The sequence below is a fragment of the Phyllobates terribilis genome, unplaced genomic scaffold (genome assembly GCF_046119375.1).
Source record: "Phyllobates terribilis strain yellow unplaced genomic scaffold, ASM4611937v1 Scaffold_7__3_contigs__length_470593459, whole genome shotgun sequence".
Taxonomy (NCBI): domain Eukaryota; kingdom Metazoa; phylum Chordata; class Amphibia; order Anura; family Dendrobatidae; genus Phyllobates; species Phyllobates terribilis.
In genome coordinates, this window is record NW_027362767.1 from 227,304,193 (window position 1) to 227,327,097 (window position 22,905).

The 22,905-nt window shown below is 43.9% G+C and overlaps 1 protein-coding gene across 1 annotated transcript in view; it reads right to left on the minus strand.

Moving 5' to 3' along the window:
• Positions 1 to 741: 741 nt before the first annotated feature.
• LOC141153083 (steroidogenic factor 1-like) overlaps positions 742 to 22,905 on the minus strand; it is a 295,499-nt gene continuing 273,335 nt past the window's right edge. The window contains exon 7 of the mRNA XM_073637755.1: positions 742 to 1,518. Coding sequence (XP_073493856.1) covers positions 1,271 to 1,518 — 248 coding nt within the window. The 3' untranslated portion in view covers positions 742 to 1,270. The remainder of the gene's footprint in view (positions 1,519 to 22,905) is intronic.

A 22,905-nucleotide genomic window follows, 5' to 3' on the forward strand; every position in this document is an offset into this window, starting at 1 on the left:
CCGGGGCAGGAGTGAACACTGCTTTGGTCTGGCTGCCATGGATGACTGAACTGGATGCAGAACCAGGATAGTTCAAATCTTTTTGATCCTAATCTCTGGTTGCTATATGGGCAACCAAGACTGATTTGTTAAGCAACGTCTTTTGCTGTCAGAGGTATGGGTATACCCAAGACTTGTTGTAAGATTTATGCACCCCATCAATTGTTATTCCCCAATTTTAAAAACGTTGGATGAAAGCGCTATGCTGCCTTTTTTCCCATTAGGGTAAAACACCAGTTGGCTACAAAGCCCCCAACAGTCCCGAAATAACTGGGTTGGTGTCGATTTTTCTGAAATAATTCGAGTATGTCCCAGCCTTAAGATTGCATCCGAGATCTATGCCAAATGTTCCGAGCATGGACAGCAATGCATGGACTGGCCACAAGTCTCCCGACCTGAACGTGACCGCTTCGTATAGGTCTATGAGACTGTGACGCTCACGTCAGGAGAGCTACAGACAGTTTATGCTCCGACCGATTAACATGGATGTCTGAAGCAACCCTTACAGGGATGGGGTTTGCGTAAACCCCGCACAAAAGTAGACAATCCTTTGACAGTGTACTTATCTCAGGTCAAATTATGCATAAAAGAGAAGCAATTTTTTTTTTTACTGAATTAGAACAACATTAATGATAGGAAGTCTTAAAAAAAAATAAATGTAGCCAATTTACATAATACATTAGTCTTTTATTTGTTGGAGCCTTTAAAATATGTGCTTTAGACGTCTTGTGCTGAACTATAAACACATTCACGACATTTCTGAATAAAATGGGTTCAGCAAACAAAGCCATAATAAAGCATATCAGTATGGGTTAACTTTGGACATGTGTTAAAATAATAAAATGGTATCTTACAACTATTTTAAATAAACATACCCAACAGGTCACCCACACATGTAGCGGTTGATTTTTTCATGTTTTTTTGTTTTGTTTTTTTTTCACATTTATGTTAAGAAGCATTTAGATAGTCATGAACCAAAACACGACAAATAATGGTATCTTAAAAAAAGCCATTGCACATAATAAAACACTCAGTTAAGAGCCACAATTATATTAAAATAAATCTGAAACTTTCCAATACTATAGGTTAAATACATCACCAAAGAATTTTTTATTTTTTTTTTTTCTGGACAGGCAGCATTGATAAAAATGATTTCGCTCTTTGTAGAGTCCCTGGCTTGTTTAGCAATCCTTGAAAGCTTTAATATTGAGTCACTTCTGAATGGAGCCTCTCAAGCCCGCTTAGCATGGAGCATTTCAATTAGTAAATTGTTGCAGGGAACTTCCCCACTAAGGTGCTTGTGGTATAGATATTCTTCCGCTTGCATACTGATGGATCGAATTTCAGCTAACCTCAGCAGAAGTAGGCGATACTTGTCCGTACAATGGGGATAGTGGCACATTGTGTATTCCAGGAGGGCAGAGTTGACTTTTTCTTGAGCACTCTTGGCTAAATTGTGGTTTTCCAGGAACTTTTCATCTGTTGATTAGAAAAACAATGATAATTAACCATCTGGAAACATCAAAGTATTTCTTAAATTATGTTATGGACTTTCTTTTATAGACATTTGTCTTCTAAAAGGAAGTATCTGAGATACCTACAGAAGATACAGTGCCTACAAGTAGTATTCAACCCCCTGCAGATTTAGCTGGTTGACACATGCGGAATTAACTTGGCATTGTGACATTTGTACTGTAGATCAGCCTGGAAGTGGGAAATGCACTGCAGCAAATTTTGTTTTTGTTTTTTTGTTTTTTTTTTTTTTAAAACGTTAAAAGTTAATTCAGAGTGTCATTTATTATTCAACCCCTCAAACCACAAGAATTCTGTTTGGTCCCCCTAAAGTATTAAGAAGTAGTTCAGGCACCAAGAATAATGAGCTTCACATGTGTGGATTAAAGATCTCTTTTGCCAGCCTTTTCTGACTATTTAAGACCCTCCCCAAACTTGTGAACAGCACTCAGACATGGTCAACATGGGAAAGACAAAGGAGCATTCCAAGGCCATCAGAGACAAGATCGTGGAGGGTCACAAGGCTGGCAAGTGGTACAAAACCCTTTCCAAGGAGTTGGGCCTACCTGTCTCCACTGTTGGGAGCATCATCCGTAAGTGGAAGGCTTATGGAACTACTGTTAGCCTTCCACGGCCTGGACAGCCTTTGAAAGTGTCCTCCCGTGCCGAGGCCAGGCTTGTCCGAAGAGTCAAGGCTAACCCAAGGACAACAAGGAAGGAGCTCCGGGAAGATCTCATGGCAGTGGGGACATTGGTTTCAGTCAATACCATAAGTAACGTACTCTACCGCAATGGTCTCCGTTCCAGACTAGCCCGTAAGGTACCTTTACTATCAAAGCGTCATGTCAAGGCTCGTCTACAGTTTGCTCATGATCACTTGGAGGACTCTGAGACAGACTGGTTCAAGGTTCTATGGTCTGATGAGACCAAGATCGAGATCTTTAGTGCCAACCACACACGTGTCGTTTGGAGACTGGATGGCACTGCATACGACCCCAAGAATACCATCCCTACAGTCAAGCATGGTGGTGGCAGCATCATGCTGTGGGGCTGTTTCTCAGCCAAGGGGCCTGGCCATCTGGTCCGCATCCATGGGAAGATGGATAGCACGGCCTACCTGGAGATTTTGGCCAAGAACCTCCGCTCCTCCATCATCTTAAGATAGGTCGTAATTTCATCTTCCAAGAAGACAACGACCCAAAGCACACAGCCAAGAAAACCAAGACCTGGTTCAAGAGGGAAAAAGACAAGGTGTTGGAGTGGCCTAGTCAGTCTCCTGACCTTAACCCAATTGAAAACTTGTGGAAGGAGCTCAAGAATAAAGTCCACATGAGACACCCAAAGAACCTAGATAACTTGGAGAAGATCTGCATGGAGGAGTGGGCCAAGATAACTCCACAGACCTGTGCCGGCCTGATCAGGTCTTATAAAAGACGATTATTAGCTGTAATTGCAAACAAGGGTTATTCCACAAAATATTAAACATAGGGGTTGTATAATAATTGACCCACACTTTTATGTTTAAAATTTAATAAAATTCAACTGAGCAACATAACTTGTTGGTTTGTAAGATTTATGCTTCTGTTCATAAAACCTACTCTCGTTTGCAGTTTGAAGGCTCTAACTTATTTGCATCTTATCAAACCAGCTAAATCTGCAGGGGGTTGAATACTACTTGTAGGCACTGTAACTCAACAATTTCTACTCAGGTTACATTCATACTTTTGTATATTGTGTATCTTTTCTCCAGACAGCACATGGACTCAGAGTTTCATTGATTCATGCACACATCCATTATAAAACCGGATCAATTTGTTTGATCCAAGAGACTCAGAGCATTTCCTATTCTCATCCATTTTTCCGATCAGACTTGGCCCTTAAAATCCATATAAAACATGGAAGACTGACTTTATAATGCAGTGCTCCATTCATGTTCCACTGATCAACTGGCGGACCCAGACAGCAAAGGGCCCCTGTTCAAGAACAATACAAGGGCCCCTTGCAGTCCTATAGCTAATCATAATGCACAATTCCACATGTTTTGGAGGTGGAAATGGACCTTTTACCTCTTGGGCCCCTGTGCGCCAGGTTGCACCAATGATATGTCCGCCCTTGCACCGATTCATTAATAGTCAGTGGATAAATATAGGGTTAGACATTCTACTGTATTCGGTTTTTAAAACTGGTTAAAAAAAAAGACATGCAACATGGATGTGTGAATGCAGTGTAAAAATAACCTGAGGACAAGCTTTAGGGCTACCAAAAGATTATATTGCTGGGTAGTAGCTTAAACATACCTGGAGGTAATTCGATTTTTCTTTGCTGAGAAAATCACCTCTGAATCTTCATATAAATTAGTCTGCAAGTGCACCTCATTTGGGATCGACCACTTCAAGGGCTGGCCATTCCCAAGTTAGCACACAGATTCCACCTCATGGGCCAGACTTATGAGAAATTCGGTCCTTTGCAATATTTCCTCTGAGCACAAAATATTGCAGACTATGTAAAAGTGGCTACAAGTGCATTAATTGTCTGCAATATTTTGTGCTCAGAAGAAATATTGCAAACGACTTAATTTCTCATAAGTCTGGCCCATGAGGTGGAATCTGTGTGCTAACTTGGGAACGGCCCGCCCTTGAGGTGGTCGATCCCAAATGAGGTGCACTTGCAGACTAATTTACATAAAGATTCAAAGTTGATTTTTCTCAGCAAAGAAAAATATATTTGCAACCAGGAATCTTTCTAAATTGGTTTCTTTTCTTTTACCTATCCTACCCAGTATCATTAGTTCAGTTGTCCTTAAGCTCCTGGTAGAATACCTTTAGCTCTTTCCCGATATCCGCTGTACATGTACTGTGCAAAGTAATGGAGTAGGCTCCGCATCATAACTAGCATCTGCCAACAAAAGTAGCAATCGGAGCCAAGCTAAGCTCCAATCACTGCTTTAACCTCTTAAAAACAGCTGTCAATTTCTGACAAAGCCACTTAAAGGAGGTCGGTCCTGGGGGCCACTTAAAGGAGGTCGGTCCTGATTAAATGGTCGCAGGTTCAAGTACCCTAAGGGAACTAAAAAAAAAAATCCTCTAAAAACTGAAATCACCCACTCCCCTCCCCCCACCATTAACTATAGACATAGGAAAAAAGCAAAAGTAAATATTCAGTATCATCGCATCTGTAAAAGTTATAAAATATATACAGTATATTAAAAGTTGAAAGGGCAGAATTGTCAATTTTGGGGGGGTCAATTCACTGTGGTGTTGGTTACTGTGTGGGCATTACACTGTGGATGGTTATTCTTTGGGGTTCTGTGGGATCATCGTGTGTGGCGGACTCTAAAGGCATCATACTGTTTGAGAGGGATATACCGTGCGGTGGGTCATATACTATGGGAGGGCGTTAGTGTTTAGGGGCTGTGGGGACCATCATACTGTGTGGGAGTATAAGGGGGCCATCATATTGTGAGAAGATGTATTGTAGGACATCATACTGTGTGGTTGCCATCTTCTTCATGTCAAGGGTACTGTTGGGGGAAAATTCTATTGGGGAATTCATGGTAAAGAATCGTACTGTGTCGGGGAGTATTTTGGGGGATATCATACTAAATGGGGGCTGCTGTGAAAGTGGTATTGTAGTGTGTAAGAACAATATGTGCCACAATGCATATCCCTCTGTGTTTAAATGTTGGGCGGTATGCTTTTCTGTGACAAAGCCTATGTGGCTTGACCCCATCTGCTATGGGAGGTGGTGGAGCCGCTATGGCCCAAAATGGCCTCTTGATTTCGATGTTCACCCTTGCTCATAGCTCCACTTATCCTGTCCCAAGCGCATATTTATTAGTGAAGAGGCTGCTCCTCCCCTTCGAGCTGCGTAGACCGTTACAGCACATGTGCATCCACCTCTGAGCCCACGTAAGGTGGGAGGTGGACCATCATTCTGGCAACAGGGGAAGCAGCAGGAAAAACACAGATAAAAGTGTAATGTACAAACCAAACCGCACACTAATTTAATGGATATATATTGAAACACACTTCATTTGACAAGCCTTATTGAGTTTCAAATAATACTTTTTTAAATGGACAACCTCTTTAAAGAAAAGGTGTAACAACAACTAAAATTTTCTCAGTGTATATTATATACTCGTTCTTTGTGTTCTACAAAATGGAAGCTTTAAAAAAAAAAATATATATATATATATATATATATATATATATATATATATATATATATATATATATATTGCAAAATCTCAAAGCCGGTGATGGTAGCAACATGTAGCTGTCCGTACAGACGCACATCATGAAGGAACAATAACCAGTGGGTGATGTCAAGGACTGTATGTCATGAACCTATTGGGTTAAAAGTTATATTTATTCGCTGTATTTACAAGCCATATTATCTACATTCTCTAACATAAGGCTTTTTTTTTTTTCCTTTTTTTCGAAATCCAACTCATGTCGCACTCAAGAATTTTCTTTTTCTTCTTCTTCTCTGCTCCACTGAAACGTTTTGCGAAATAAAAGCCACACAGCTCCATGTTCCTGAGGTTATTTCATAATAACCATAAAGACATTGCATTGATGAATGTCAAAATAATACATAGGGCTTGATCGACAGTCGTTGTCTAACTCACCTGATTCTCCGAGAGGCCCTATTCAGCGTTTAATTGAATATCTGAATAATCTTTTCATTCTGCCAAGCCACAAAGAATGTTGGCTAAATAACGTTGACTCACTTCATACGGAGGCAGCAAGCAGTTGGTCGTGTCACAATGGAACCCATCACACATACAGACGTGCCTCGGATTATTTCTATGCCCTCAAGTGTTCTCCTCATTCAGAACTGCCTTTGTTTAGCTGAAGCTGTTGATAACTTGGAAATGGTTAAGGGAATATGCTGGCTTATAAAAAGCCCTTTCTCTCCTCCTGCGGTGACTGCTCTATGAATGCAAGACATGAAATCGAATGACAGGTCAACCCATTAAAGCTCTATTAAGTCCTTCTACAGAATGGATGCTTACCTGAGTGATCTTCATAAATATTGCTGTTTTGAGAAGCTCCAATATTAATTAAAACACTTTACCTGCTCAGGAGAGAAATCTATTTAGCAGCACAAATAGAAGCCTCTCCAGTCAAAGCCTTTGCTTTGATTGTGTGGGAAATGTTGAAAATTCTCTCGATCAAAGCAATTGCATCGCGAACGTGAGATGAAACTCTGCTCTGTACAGCTGAGCCGACAGCAGCTGTGAATGTGCAGAGGTGAAAGAAGGAGCAGTATAAATGGATGTTATCCACATTAGCGAAGAATGTTACCAAACATGACATTTGTGCCCATTGTTCGGATCGCATTCACGGAACTGTGTTTACATGGTGGACACAACCACTGAAAGTAGTCCGTGTTGCTGATGGAAAGTATTGGATGTATGAGGACACCGGGTCTACAAGTTATTAAAAGTCAGGGGTACTGGCTCTACGAGATCACTGGGTCTACAAGTCATCTAAAAGTCAGGGGTGCTAGCTCTACGAGATTACTGGGTCTACAATTCATCTAAAAGTCAGGGGTACTGGCTCTATGAGATCACTGGGTCTACAAGTCATCTAAAAGTCAGGGGTACTGGCTCTATGAGATCACTGGGTCTACAAGTCATCTAAAAGTCAGGGGTACTAGCTCTACGAGATTACTGGGTCTACAGGTCATCTAAAAAAGTCAGGGACACTAGATGGAACTTGCCAAACCCACAGTTTAAATAATTAAGACCTGCGTACATGATGTCATGTTACTTCAATGCAACGTAAACCAAATTCAATACTTCCATATGTCATGATCTGTGATCCGCAGACTGACTGCGAGTCTCCTGATCCGAACTTGCCCATGAGGGCAGGAGACTACCAGCAAGTCCAGACCGTGACATACAGATGTGTGAATGGGACCATTAGATGGGTTTGGTCCACAAACTGCATTTTTTTACCTATCCACAGTTTTCGTCTATTTCTTAATACCATGACAATTTTATGTCCATCATTGGGTCCTTATTGACATCTGTTTTTTGGATTTTAATTCGAATACAAGCATCAAATAACCTATAAATATTGGCAGCAAGCCAGTGGGCCAATGTGAAAGATGGTAACAAGAATTCCACTCAAACAGCAAGAAAACAGCTGAAGTGAATGAAAAAGTAAAGTGCCATGCGGAGTAATGGATAACAAAAGGTCTCAATCTTTCAACATGGGCTTCATGCCTAATGATAAAAGGCTAGTGCACATAAGACAAAAGTAAGCACTTCCTGCAATGTACAATAATAATAAATATAAAATACAGACTAAGAGACAGCAGCTAAATGCACAAAATCCATATGACACCATATATGTAATACAGGATTGCCATACAACCATAGTAAGTACATAGTACATGGTGTATATTACAATTAATGCCTGGCACACGTTTCACCGTAGCGTCTTCCAAGGAACAGTTTCCACTATATGTATGCATCATTGGCAATATCCTGTATCATCTGTATTTCCTTATGATGATATTACCCATCATTCTTTATTCTGTTTTACTTTGTATATTTTATATTTTGATTCAACAAAACTATTTTAACAGATGTTTGGCCATATTTGTAGGCTTTCTTGTTGAACCTCCAAATAACCTAGACAGACAATGTTTGATCTATGAAAATGAACAAATGAAAGTCAGTCATTGCTTTTCAACCCTGCTTCCACGGAATTTTTAAAAATATTAAACTCGTGAAATAGGCCTGGACAGAAATGATGGTTCTTCTCAACTTAATATTTTGTTGAACAACCTTTTGAGGCAATCACTGCAATCAAACGATTCCTGTAACCGTCAATGAGACTTCTGCACCTCTCGACAGGTATTTTGGGCCACTCCTCATGAGCAAACTGCTCCAGTTGTCTCGTGGTTGAAGGTTGCCTTTTCCAGACGGCATGTTTCAGCTCTTTCCAAAGATGCTCAATAGGATTTAGGTCAGGTCTCATAGAAAGCCACTTCAGAATAGTACAATGTTTTCCTCTTAGCCATTCTTGGGTGTTTTTTAGCTGTGTGTTTTGGGTCATTATCCTGTTGCAAGACCCATGACCAGCGACTGACCCATGACCCAGCTTTCTGACACTGGGCAGCACATTTCTCTCTAGAATCCCTTGATTGAGTCTTGAGATTTCATTGTACCCTGCACAGATTCAAGACACCCTGTGTCAGATGCAGCAAAGCAGCCCCAGAACATAACAGAGCCTCCTCCATGTTTCACAGTAGGGACAGTGTTCTTTTCTTGATATGCTTCATTTTTCCATCTGTGAACATAGAGCTGATGTGTCTTGCCAAAAACTTCCCTTTTTGTCTCATCTGTCAATAGGACATTCTCCCAGAAGCTTTGTGGCTTGTCAACATGTAGTTTGGCAAATTCCAGTCTGGCATTTTTATGATTTTTTTTCAACAATTGTGTTCTCTTTGGTCGTCTCCCATGTAGTCCACTTTGGATCAAACAACGATGGATGGTGCAATCTGACACTGATGTTCCTTGAGCTTGAAGTTCACCTTTAATCTCTTTAGAAGTTATCCTGGGCTCTTTTGTTACCATTCGTATTATCCGTCTCTTTGATTTGTCATCAATTTTCCTCCTGCGGCCACATCCAGGGAGGTTGGCTACAGGCCCATGGATCTTAAATTTCTGAGTAATATGTGCAACTGTAGTCACAGGAACATCAAGCTGCTTGGAGACGGTATTATAACCTTTACCTTGAACATACTTGTCTATAATTTTCTTTCTAGTCTCCTGAGACAACTCTTTCCTTTTCTTCCTCTGAAGCATGTTGAGTGTGGTAAGCACCATGTCACCAAACAGCATATGTAGCCCTATATACAGTCCCACTGACTGATTACAAGATTGTAGACACCTGTGGTACTAATTAGTGGACACAACTTGATTTAACATGTCCCTTTTGTCACATTATTTTCAGGGGTACCATCATTTCTGTCCAGGCCTACTTCATGAGTTTAATTTTTTTTAAATTCTGTGGAAGCAGAAAAGCAATGTCTGACTTTCATTTGTTTATTTTCATACATTTTTAATTTATTATCACTTTCGTCAGATTCAAGTTATTTCTCTGACCATTTGTGGGTTTTTCTTTCATTAAACGAGGGGTACCAACAATTTTGACCACGTGTGTATGCCTTTAAATACTTTAATCGATGCACTGTTTTATTGTTTAGTATTCAACACACACTAAAGGGTTAACCTCACCAATTAACTGCCAGACAGAGAAGAGTTAAGCCTCTAGTGTGCAAAATGCTGCAATCCTGGTTGCTAGTTAGTGTAGCAGTGAGGCAGCCATCATAAAGATGAAGGAGAGCAGTTCTCTACCCTGTTCCAGTAGGCTGACACAGCAAAACTATGTGAGGAAAATGTAGTGCAGTATTCCCGTTTACCCCTTAATAGGAGGTGCTAGGATTTCAGAGAGGCCCAGGAAGGTCAAAAAGCAGATGATGAAACTGATCACCAACCTACTGTACATGTAATGATAAATAGAAGGTACTGTTATCTGGAGGCCCACTAGGGTGTAGCAACCCCATAGAGAGTGGAAGATATTCAAGAAAATATTTAGTTTTCCAGGTTAACCACTGGACTGTCCTTGAACATATTGTATTATCTTTGTATTGTTGCTGTTACACTGCAGGTTTGTTTTTTTAGAAGTTTGTCCCGTCTCTCTCCCTATAGCTCGGCTCTGATGTCAGTAACCCCTCCCTTCTTCCCCAGTTAGTGTATGTCAGCCATGTTAAGAAGTTGATATCTGCACATCTCTGCTTCAGAATAGTCTTTTTATCTACTGTAACTGTATAATACAAGAGATCAACTTCACGATAAACTTCTGGAATCTTCAAACATAACTCTATTGAACCAGTACTGACACAAAGTGATTAATGCACAGACATCCATAGAAACACTTTCTCAAGAGCCCCACAGTTGCAGCCTGGTCATGGAGTCAGAATAGAATCTGTCTTCAGAAATGTGCCTCTGTGGGTAACCAGCCATCTTGTGTACCACCATCTGTTGCTTTAAGTAAAGTTTACTTCTCTTTTACCACACCACTGCTGCTTCTCCTGTTTCCTCTCCACATCACCATCATGGGGTAAGTCACTGACCATCCAGCTATGAGGGAACAGTAATGCCAGTGTCACCACCACACATTCATCACCATATGCCCACCGCTGCATGAGGCCCCCTCCAATGACACTAGGGATCCAATCCATGCTCAATGGACTGGTTGGCTTGTACACTCCAGGAGATCTATCCAGACTGCAGGAGCATAACGACCGTGGTCACAACAGGGCCCGTGCTGGAGGGAGGCCTGCCGACACCAGCACAAACTTCAACTGGATGTGCTTCCTCGGATGCACATTCAGCTGAAGTGTATTACGGCACAGAATCTTGCTGGCCCCCTGTGCTGAAATACACACTGCCAGCCAATCAGAGACCAGCAGCTAACGTCGGCGTGCACGTGACTGAGGGCACATGGCAGTGATGTCATACGCTCCCGTCGCTTGCAGCTGCCAGCTTCAGAAGAGGACACCGTACGGCAGGGGAGCAGAGGGAAGGTGAGTATAATTGGTTATTATTTTCTATGCACTAAAGAACAGCAGCAGAATGGGGGACATATATCCTTTATCCTGGTATATATATTCTCCATCCTGGTATATGTACCAGGATGGGGACCAGGTTAAAGGATATACATACCAGGATGAGTGATATATAACAGGATGGTGCCCAGGATAAGGGACATACAGTGGGTACAGAAAGTATTTAGACCCTTTTAAATTTTTCACTGTTTCATTGCAGCCAATTGGTAAATTCTAAAAAGTTCATTTTTTTTCTCATTAAAGTACTCTCTGCACCCCATCTTGACTGAAAAAAACAGAAATGTAGAAATTTTTGCAAATTTAATAAAAAAGAAAAACTGAAATATCACATGGTCATAAGTATTCAGACCCTTTGCTCAGACACTCATATTTAAGTCACATGCTTTCCATTTCCTTGTGATCCTCCTTGAGATGGTGCTACTCCTTCATTGGAGTCCAGCTGTGTTTAATTAAACTGATAGGACTTGATTTGGAAAGGCACACACCTGTCTATATAAGACATCACATCTCACCATGCATGTCAGACTAAATGAAAATCATGAGCTCAAAAGGAACTGCCCAAGGAGCTCAGAGACAGAATTGCGGCAAGGCACAGATCTGGCCAAGGTTACAAAAGAATTTCTGCAGTACTCAAGATTCCTAAGAGCACAGTGGCCTCCATAATCCTTAAATGGAAGAAGTTTGGGACCACCAGAAGTCTTCCTAGACCTGGCCGTCCAGCCAAACTGAGCAATCGTGGGAGAAGAGTCTTGGTGAGAGAGGTAAAGAAGAACCCCAAGATCACTGTGGCTGAGCTCCAGAGATGCAGTAGGGAGATGGGAGAAAGTTCCACAAAGTCAACTATCACTGCAGCCCTCCACTTGACGGAAGCCTCTACTCAGTGCAAGACATGTGAAAGCCCACATAGAGTTTGCTCAAAAACACTTGAAGGACTCCCAGACTATGAGAAATAAGATTCTCTGGTCTGATGAGATGAAGATAGAACTTTTTGGTGATAATTCTAAGCGGTATATGAGGAGGCACTGCTGATCACCTGCCCAATACAATTCCAACAGTGAAACATGGTGGTGGCAGCATCATGCTATAGGGGAGGTTTTTCAGCTGCAGGGACAGGACGACTGGTTGCAATTGAAGTAAACATGAATGTGGCCAAGTACAGAGATATCCTGGATTAAAACCTCTTCCAGAGTGCTCTGGACCTCAGGATTTTGCCAAAGGTTCACCTTCCAACAAGACAATGACCCCAAGCACACAGCTAAAATAACAAAGGAGTGGCTTCAGAACAACGGACCTTTGACAGGCCAAGGTGTACTTTAATGAGAAAAAAATGAACTTTTTAGAATTTACCAAATGGCTTCAATGAAACAAACAGTGAAAAATTTAAAGGGGTCTGAATACTTTCCGTACCCACTGTATATACCAGGATGGGGCTCAGGATAAAGAATATATAAACCAGGATAGGGACCAGGTTAATGGATATACATACCAGGATGAGGGATGTATATACCAGGATGGGGAATATATATATCAGGAAGAGGAACATATATACCAGGATTGAGGAGATAAAAGGGAACACTTAAACAACAGAATATACTGTAACTCCAAGTAAATCAAACTTCTGTGAAATCAAACTGTCCACTTAGGAAGCAACACTGATTGACAATCAATTTCTCATTCTGTTGTGTAAATGGAATAGACAATAGATGGAAATTACTGGCAATTAACAAGACACCCTCAATAAAGGAGTGGTTCAGCAGGTGGGGACCACAGACCACATCTCAGTACCAATGCTTTCTGGCTGATGTTTTGTTCACTTTTGAATGTTGGTTGTGCTCTTCCACTCGTGGTAGCATGAGACGGACTCTACAACCCACATACGTTGCTCAGGTAGTGCAGCTCATCCAGGATGGCACATCAATGCGAGCTGTGGCAAGAAGGTTTGCTGCGTCTGTCAGCGTAGTGTCCAAAGGCTGGAGGCGCTACCAGGAGACTGGCCAGTACACCAGGAGACGTGGAGGGGGCCGTAGGAGGGCAACAACCCAGCAGCAGGACCACTGCCTCCGCCTTTGTGCAAGGAGGAACAGGAGGAGCACTGCCAGAGCCCAGCAAAATGACCTCCAGCAGGCCACAAATGTGCATGTTTCTGCACAAACGGTTAGAAACCAACTCCATGAGGGTGGTATGAGGGCCCAACGTTCACAGATGGGGGTTGTGCTCACAGTCCAACACTGTGTAGGACGCTTTGCATTTGCCACAGAACACCAGGATTGGCAAAGTCGCCACTGGTGCCCTGTGCTCTTCACAGATGAAAGCAGGTTCACACTGAGCACATGTGACAGACGTGACAGAGTCTGGAGACGCCGTGGAGAGAGATCTGCTGCCTGCAACATCCTTCAGCATGACTGGTTTTGGCAGTGGGTCAGTAATGGTGTGGGGTGGCATTTCTTTGGAGGGCCGCACAGCCCTCCATGTGCTCGCCAGAGGTAGCCTGACTGCCATTAGGTACTGAGATGAGATCCTCAGACCCCTTGTGAGACCATATGCTGGTGTGGTTGGCCCTGGGTTCTTCCTAATGCAGGACAATGCCAGACCTCATGTGGCTAGAGTGTGTCAGCAGTTCCTACAAGATGAAGGCATTGAAGCTATGGACTGGCCCGCCCGTTCCCCAGACCTGAATCCGATTGAGCACATCTGGGACATCATGTCTCGCTCCATCCACCAACGTCACGTTGCACCAAGTCTTGGAGGAGATCCCACAGAAGACCATCCGCAACCTCATCAGGAGCATGTCCAGGCGTTGTAGGGAGGTCATACAGGCATGTGGAGGCCACACACAATACTGAGCCCCATTTTGACTTGTTACATTACATCAAAGTTGGATCAGCCTGTAGTGTGCTTTTCCACTTTAATTTTGGGAGTGACTCCAAATCCAGGCCTCCATTGGTTAATAAATTTGATTTCCATTGATGATTTTTGTGTGATTTTGTTGTCAGCACATTCAATTTTGTACAGAACAAAGTATTCAGTGAGAATATTTTATTTATTTTGATCTAGGATGTGTTATCTGAGTGTTCCCTTTATTTTTTTGAGCAGTGTATATAGCAGGATGGGGCCCAGGATAAGGGTTATATACCGGGATTGGGGAGGGAATAATAATAATAATAATAATAATAATATTATTTTTTTATATATATATATATATATATATATATATATATATATATATCACACACATATATATATATACATACACACATCTTTCTAGTCTGGTCATTTTCTTCTGTCCGGTCACTTCTGCAATCTCTTCTAAGGTATCTATGGTGCCTCAGGCGTGGACTAGGCCCCGTAACATAATCATCATAATACTTAGTCACTAGGATTCACACAATGTTATAACGTTCTCTTCCAAGGACCCTAAAGATGCCTTTGGCAGTTGTACCTGTGCTCGGACAGGAGACAACTGGACCAAAGAGGGGCTGCACAATAGGACTGGTGAGGGCCCAGTCAAAATACTTGTATTATTATTACTTTTAAACCCCCTTCGCAGCAACTGACCTGAAGTGACAAAGAAAAATTGGATTTTGGTGAATCTAATTTTTATTTCTTTTAAATTTGAGGCGACATCTCTAGTGAGTAGCAGGACAGGGAAAAGGAATTTTGATTTTGATGCCCTAGGAAGATTAAGCTGATGGCCCCCCCCCCAACCCTCAGCACCCAAGTAAAGGTATGAGGCAGAGATTTAGTTGAAAAGACCCTTAAAGTCCCCCCCCCCTTTTCACCAAAAAATACCATCCTAAAGTTAAAAAAGAGCGATGTACTTTAGGGGTGAGGCTCAACAGAGAGCACGTTTTCAAAGTTAGATATGGAATCAGTCATTGTTTGGAGACTAGTGTTGAGCGATACCTTCCGATATCAGGAAATATCGTATCGGATTGGATCGGGCCGATACCCAAAAAGTATCGGATATCGCCGATTCCGATACCGGAAACCAATGCAAGTCAATGGGACACAAATATCGGAATGAAAATAAACCCTTTCTTTCCTTGTAGGTTAATTCTACATGAAGTAAAACAACTAAGAATAATGTAGAATGACATGAAAAGCCGGCAATTCATCAGCGGCATACACCAGTACCCGACAATTTACAACAGAAAGAATAGAGCTTCACACATAGATTAGATAGATAGAAACATGTCAGTCACATATATATGAAGTACTGTGACAGTGTTGCTTACTGTACTTGTCATTTAGTGTAAAGGATTTATTTAAAAAAATATTAGTGTTTTCGTACACCGTCTCTTTAAAAAAGCCGGCCGGCAATTCAGCATCGGTACTCGACAATTTATAACAGACAGAATAGAGCTTCACACATAGATTAGATAGATAGAAACATGTCAGTCACACATATATGAAGTACAGTGACAGTGTTGGTTACTGTACTTGTCATATAGTGTAAAGGATTTATTTAAAAAAATATTAGTGTTTTCGTGCACTGTCTCTTTAAAAAAGCCGGCCGGCAATTCAGCATCTGTACCCGACAATTTAGAATAGAAAGAATAGAGAATCACACATAGATTAGATAGATAGAAACATGTCAGTCACACATATAAGAAGCACAGTGACAGTGTTGATTACTGTACTTGTCATTTAGTGTTAAAATAAAGGATTTATTTAAAAAAAAAATTGGCGTGGGGTTCCCCGTAATTTTAGGCTCTAGCGGAGGTTAAGCAGACGGCTGGGGCAGATGTTTGAAGCCTGGGAAGGGGGTAATACCCACGGAGCTTCCCAGGCTACTAATATCAGCCCCCAGCTGAATACCTAGCCTTTACTAGCTATTAAAATGGGGGAACCCCCCCAAAAAAATAACGTACGGTCCCCCCTAATTTAATAGCTAGCAAAGGCTAGGCAGACAGCTGGGGGCTGATTTTAATAGCCCAGGAAGGGTGCCATGAATATTGGCCCCCTCCCAGGCTAGAAACACCAGCCGTCAGCCGCCCCAGAAATGGCGCATCCATAGGATGCGCCAATTCTGGCACTTAGCCTCGCTCTTCCACGCTGCCCTGGTGCGGTGGCAGGGGGTAATAGGGCTGGGGTTGATGTCAGCTTATAATGCCAGCTGACATCAAGCCCAGGTTAGTAATGGAGAGGCGTCTATAAGACACCCCCATTACTAACCCCATAGTCAAAGTTAAAGAAAAACACAAACACCCAGAATAAAGTCCTTTAATTGAAATAAACACACAATTCTTTATTGTTCTAAATTAAACCATACTTACCATCACGCCCATTCCAGCTGAAGCCAACGATCTCCTGCAATAAAAGAAAAATAATAAAGCAACCTCATCCTTAACTTTCCATGGTTCCCACGACAGCTTCAGCTCTGCTACATCGAGATGACAGGCTGGACCGCAGCAGAATGCTGCCATCCAGCCTGTCATCCCGCAGACACTGAGAAGCGCAGGCGTGCTTGCGCTCCTCAGTGTCTCTCTGTGACGTCATCCAGATGAGCCGAGTTCATGTCCAATGAACTCAGCTCACCTCATGCACGTCACTGACAGCGTGGGAAAATTCTCACGCTGAAGCGCTGAGTGCAGGAGAATTTTCCCACGCTGTCAGTGACGTGCATGAGGTGAGCTCATGTCCAATGAACTCAGCTCACCTCATGCACGTCACTGACAGCGTGGGAAAATTCTCACGCTGAAGTGCTGAGTGCAGGAGAATTTTCCCACGCTGTCAGTGACGTGCATGAGGTGAGCTGAGTTCATTGGACATGACCTCGGCTCATCTTTTTGCCGTCACAGCCAGACACTGAGGAGCGCAAGCATGCCTGCGCTTCTCAGTATCTTCGGGATGACAGGCTGAATGGCAGCGTTCTGCTGCGGTCCAGGCTGTCATCTCGATGTAGCAGAGCTGAAGCTGTCGTGGGAACCATGGAAAGGTAAGGATGATGTTGCTTTATTATTTTTCTTTTATTGCAGGAGATCGTTGGCTTCAGCTGGAATGGGCGTGATGGTAAGTATGGTTTAATTTAGAACAATAAAGAATTGTGTGTTTATTTCAATTAAAGGACTTTATTCTGGGTGTTTGTGTTTTTTTAAATACTTTACTAGAAATTCATGGTGGTCATGTCTAATATTGGCGTGACCCCATGAATTTCGGGCTTAGGGCCAGCTGATAATGCCAAGCTGGCCTTAACCCCTTTATTACCCAGTGAGCCACCGCACCAGGGCCCTGGATGAGTTGGGTAGAGCGCCAGAAGATGGCGCTTCTATGAACGCGCCATTTTCTGGGGCGGCTGCGGACTGCAATTTGCAGCGGGTGGGGCCCAGAAAGCTTGGGCCTCCCTGCGCTGCGGATTCCAGCCCCCAGCTGCCTAGTTGTACCTGGCTGGGCACAAAAATAGGGCGAAGCCCCACGCATTTTTTTTTTTAATTATTTCATGAAATTCATGGAATAATTAAGAAAAAAAGGGCTTCCCTATATTGTTGTGTCCAACCAGGTACAAATAGGCAGCTGGTGGTTGGGGGCAGCCCATTCCTGCCTGCTGTACCTGGCTGGACACAAATATAGTGCGAAGCCCCACGTCAATTTTTTTTTAATTATTTCATGAAATAATTTTTTTAAAAAAGGGCTTCCCTATATTGTTGTGTTCGGCCAGGTACAAATAGGCAGCTGGTGGTTGGGGGCAGCCCGTTCCTGCCTGCTGCACCTGACTGGACACAAATATAGTGTGAAGCCCCACGTCAATTTTTTTTAAATCATTTCAGGAAATTCATGAAATAATTAAAAAAAATTAATGTGGGGCTTCGCCCTATATTTGTGTCCAGTCAGGTACAGCAGGCAGGAACGGGCTGCCCCCAACCACCAGCTGGCTATTTGTACCTAGCCGGACACAACAATATAGGGAAGCCCTTTTTTTCTTAATTATTCCATGAATTTCATGAAATAATTAAAAAAAAAAATACGTGGGGCTTCGCCCTATTTTTGTGTCCAGCCAGGTACAACTAGGCAGCTGGGGGCTGGAATCCGCAGCGCAGGGAGGCCCAAGCTTTCTGGGCCCCACCCGCTGCAAATTGCAGTCCGCAGCCGCCCCGGAAAATGGCGCGTTCATAGAAGCGCCATCTTCTGGCGCTGTACCCAACTCATCCAGGGCCCTGGTGTGGTGGCTCACTGGGTAATAAAGGGGTTAAGGCCAGCTTGGCATTATCAGCTGGCCCTAAGCCCGAAATTCATGGGGTCACGCCAATATTAGACATGACCACCATGAATTTCTAGTAAAGTATTTAAAAAAAACACAAACACCCAGAAAAAAAGTCCTTTAATTGAAATAAAGACACAATTCTTTATTGTTCTAAATTAAACCATACTTACAGTCACGCCCATTCCAGCTGAAGCCAACGATCTCCTGTAATAAAAATAAAATAATAAACCAACATCATCCTTACCTTTCCATGGTTCCCACGACAGCTTCAGCTCTGCTACATCGAGATGACAGGCTGGACCGCAGCAGAACGCTGCCATCCAGCCTGTCATCCCGCAGACACTGAGAAGCGCAGGCATGCTTGCGCTCCTCAGTGTCTGGCTGTGACGGCATAAAGATGAGCCGAGGTCATGTTCAATGAACTCAGCTCACCTCATGCACGTCACTGACAGCGTGGGAAAATTCTCCTGCACTCAGCGCTTCAGCGTGAGACTTCTCCCACGCTGTCAGTGACATACATGAGGTGAGGTCATGTCCAATGAACTCAGCTGACCTCATGCACGTCACTGACAGCATGGGAAAATTCTCACGCTGAAGCGCTGAGTGCAGGAGAATTTTCCCACGCTGTCAGTGACGTGCATGAGGTGAGCTGAGTTCATTGAACATGACCTCGGCTCATCTTTATGCCGTCACAGCCAGACACTGAGGAGCGCAAGCATGCCTGCGCTTCTCAGTGTCTGCGGGATGACAGGCTGGATGGCAGCGTTCTGCTGCGGTCCAGCCTGTCATCTCGATGTAGCAGAGCTGAAGCTGTTGTGGGAACCATGGAAAGGTAAGGATGAGGTTGCTTTATTATTTTTCTTTTATTGCAGGAGATCGTTGGCTTCAGCTGGAATGGGCGTGATGGTAAGTATGGTTTAATTTAGAACAATAAAGAATTGTGTCTTTATTTCAATTAAAGGACTTTTTTCTGGGTGTTTGTGTTTTTTTTAAATACTTTACTAGAAATTCATGGCGGTCATGTCTAATATTGGCGTGACCCCATGAATTTCGGGCTTAGGGCCAGCTGATAATGCCAAGCTGGCCTTAACCCCTTTATTACCCAGTGAGCCACCGCACCAGGGCCCTGGATGAGTTGGGTACAGCGCCAGAAGATGGCGCTTCTATGAACACGCCATTTTCCGGGGCGGCTGCGGACTGCAATTTGCAGCGGGTGGGGCCCAGAAAGCTTGGGCCTCCCTGCGCTGCGGATTCCAGCCCCCAGCTGCCTTGTTGTACCTGGCTGGACACAAAAATAGGGCGAAGCCCCACGTATTTTTTTTTTTAATTATTTCATGAAATTCATGGAATAATTAAGAAAAAAAGGGCTTCCCTATATTGTTGTGTCCGGCTAGGTACAAATAGGCAGCTGGTGGTTGGGGGCCTGCCTGCTGTACCTGACTGGACACAAATATAGGGCGAAGCCCCACATAATTTTTTTTAAATTATTTCATGAATTTCATGAAATAATTTAAAAAAAAAAAAACGTGGAGCTTCTCCCTATTTTTGTGTCCAGCCAGGTACAACTAGGCAGCTGGGGGCTGGAATCCGCAGCGCAGGGAGGCCCAAGCTTTCTGCCCCCCCCCGCTGAAAATTGCAGTCCGCAGCCGCCCCGGAAAATGGCGCGTTCATAGAAGCTGGATGCTGTACCTGGCTGGCATACAAAAATATGGCGAAGCCCACGTCAAAAGTTTTGGGAAAAATGTATTAAAAAATAAATAATAATTTAGGGACTGCATCTTTATTAACTCCTCAAATGTCATTTAGTGTTAAAATAAAGGATTTATTTAAAAAAAAAATGATGTGGGATTCCCCATAATTTTAGTCTCTAGCGGAGGTTAAGCAGACGGCTGGGGCAGATGTTTGAAGTCTGGGAAGGGGGTAATACCCACGGAGCTTCCCAGGCTACTAATATCAGCCCCCAGCTGAATACCTAGCCTTTACTAGCTATTAAAATGGGGGACCCCCCCCAAAAAAATGACGTGGGGTCCCCCCTATTTTAATAGCTAGCAAAGGCTAGGCAGACAGCTGGGGGCTGATATTAATAGCCCAGGAAGGGTGCCATGAATAATGGCCCGCTCCCAGGCTAGAAACACCAGCCGTCAGCCGCCCCAGAAATGGCGCATCCATAGGATGCGCCAATTCTGGCACTTAGCCTCACTCTTCCACGCTGCCCTGGTGCGGTGGCAGGGGGTAATAGGGCTGGGGTTCATGTCAGAGCCAGCTGCCATGAAGCCCAGGTTAGTAATGATGGGCGTCTATAAGACACCCCCATTACTAACCTACAAAGTGTTAAAAAGAAAAAACACACTACACCCAGAAAAAAATAATTTATTTGAAATAAAACACACAATTTTATTTAATTCTTAGTTTACTAAAAATAATAGTTACCTGTCCACGTTCCTGCGCTGATCTCCCATGCACAGCTGTCACATCTGGAGATGGTGACAGCTGTCATGGCTGCTGTAAGCTCACGCTGCCGGGAACACGTCCGCTCCCGGCAGCGGGAGCCACTGACTGAGGTCACCGGAGTGCATTCAGTCAGCGCAGCTCCGGAGACCCCCTTTACGGCACTGCTGTACCGTGGGAATTTCTCACGATACAGCAGGGCCGTAAAGGAGCTAACCGGAGCAGCGCTGCCTGAACTCCGGTGAACCCTTACGGCCCCGTCATTCTAGCGGCGGCAGCGGTTCAGAGCGGTCACATTCTATGTGGCTGCTCTGAACTGGAGATCATCGTGGGACACTCGTGGACTACTACGGAGGGGTAAGGATAAGGTTGTGGTTTATTATTTTATATTTTATTACAGGAGATCGATGGCTTCGGGGAATTAGGTGTCTAGGTGAGTATAGGTGTAGTTTTTTATTTTTTACTTTATTTTAGGTGGCGATCGGCGGGGACAGGTAATGTATGAACTAATTTATTGTAGGTAACCACTGGCCACCAATGACATGTATTTAAAATTTATTGGGGACACAGTAGGGCAATTTATATAGCAGGATCAGGCTGATGGGAACTACTGCTCCCATCGAGCTGATCCTGCTGGCACGAGTGGACGGGGGACAGACATAGGCCGATGGGAGTAGTAGTGTCACATCGGCCTATGTCTGCCTGCACGCACACACCCGCACACATCGCACAGACACAGCGCACACCCGCACACACTCGCAGACATCGCACAGACACTGCGCACACCCACACACATCGCACAGACACAGCGCACACCCGCACACACCCGCAGACATCGCACAGACACCGCGCACACCCGCACACACCCGCACTCATCGCACAGACACAGCGCACACCCGCACACACCCGCAGACATCGCACAGACACCGCGCACACCCGCACACATCGCACACACACCCCGCACACACACCCCGCACACACACCTCGCACACACACCCCGCACACACACCCGCACACACACCCGCACACACACACTAATCATGACGGGCTGATGGTCTGGGAGGTGAGGCTGACCTGTGCAGCCGTGGGAAAGTTCATGTGAGTTCATGCAGTCAAGCATGAACTCACATGAACCCTCTGAGGGCACCGCGGCGACTTCAAATGAACAGCTGATCGGCATCACCTGATACCTCAGCTGTTCATTTGAAATAACCGGCGGGAAAGCGCAGCACAGAACGGGAAAGCCGGCGGTGAAGTCTTTTCATTGCCGGCTTCCCCGCCCGGGTCCTTCGCTCCTTGGTGCTGCGCTCCCCGCCTGGTCCTAGCTTACGATCGGGATGGGAGGTGGCGAGGGGAGCGGAGGATCGGGGTGGGAGGCTGCGGGGAAGCAGTATGGGGCTGTGTGATTGTTTAAAAGCCGGCGGCTTTTTACCGCCCGCCGGCTTTTAAACAATCAGGAGAATTCTCCCACGCTGGGATGGCATTCTGATGACAGGCTGGATCTCAGCTGAGCGCTGCCATCCAGCTTGTCATCCTTCAGAGACACTGCAGAGCACAGGCATTATGGGAACTTCCGATTCCGGTATCCGATATTGTCAAAGTATCGGAATTAAGTATCGGAATTCCGATACCGCGAATATCGGCCGATACCCGATATTACAGTATTGGAATGCTCAACACTATTGGAGACCATTTACACAATACAAGGGATAAATAGCGATATTCACCCCTGACCTCCTATATTTTAAATATCAGATGCAAGGAGGGTCATGGATACTAATATGTCTTAACTATAACGGGGACTATTTGGTTTCAATCAAAGTGTCCATCATTTCGCAGACATCATATTATATAGCACTTTGAACTTATAATTGCCCATTTCGCCTTTCTTCCCAGCTAATTCTTCTCTTTTCCATTAGGTCTGTGACAGCACGTGATTAAAAACTGACGAGCTTAATCCTATTAAATCAGGCCCATATATATTTGTATCTCATGAACCTACAACTCCTAGTATGTCCTTAACAATGGTTAAGAGATGCTGGGGGTTGCCATCA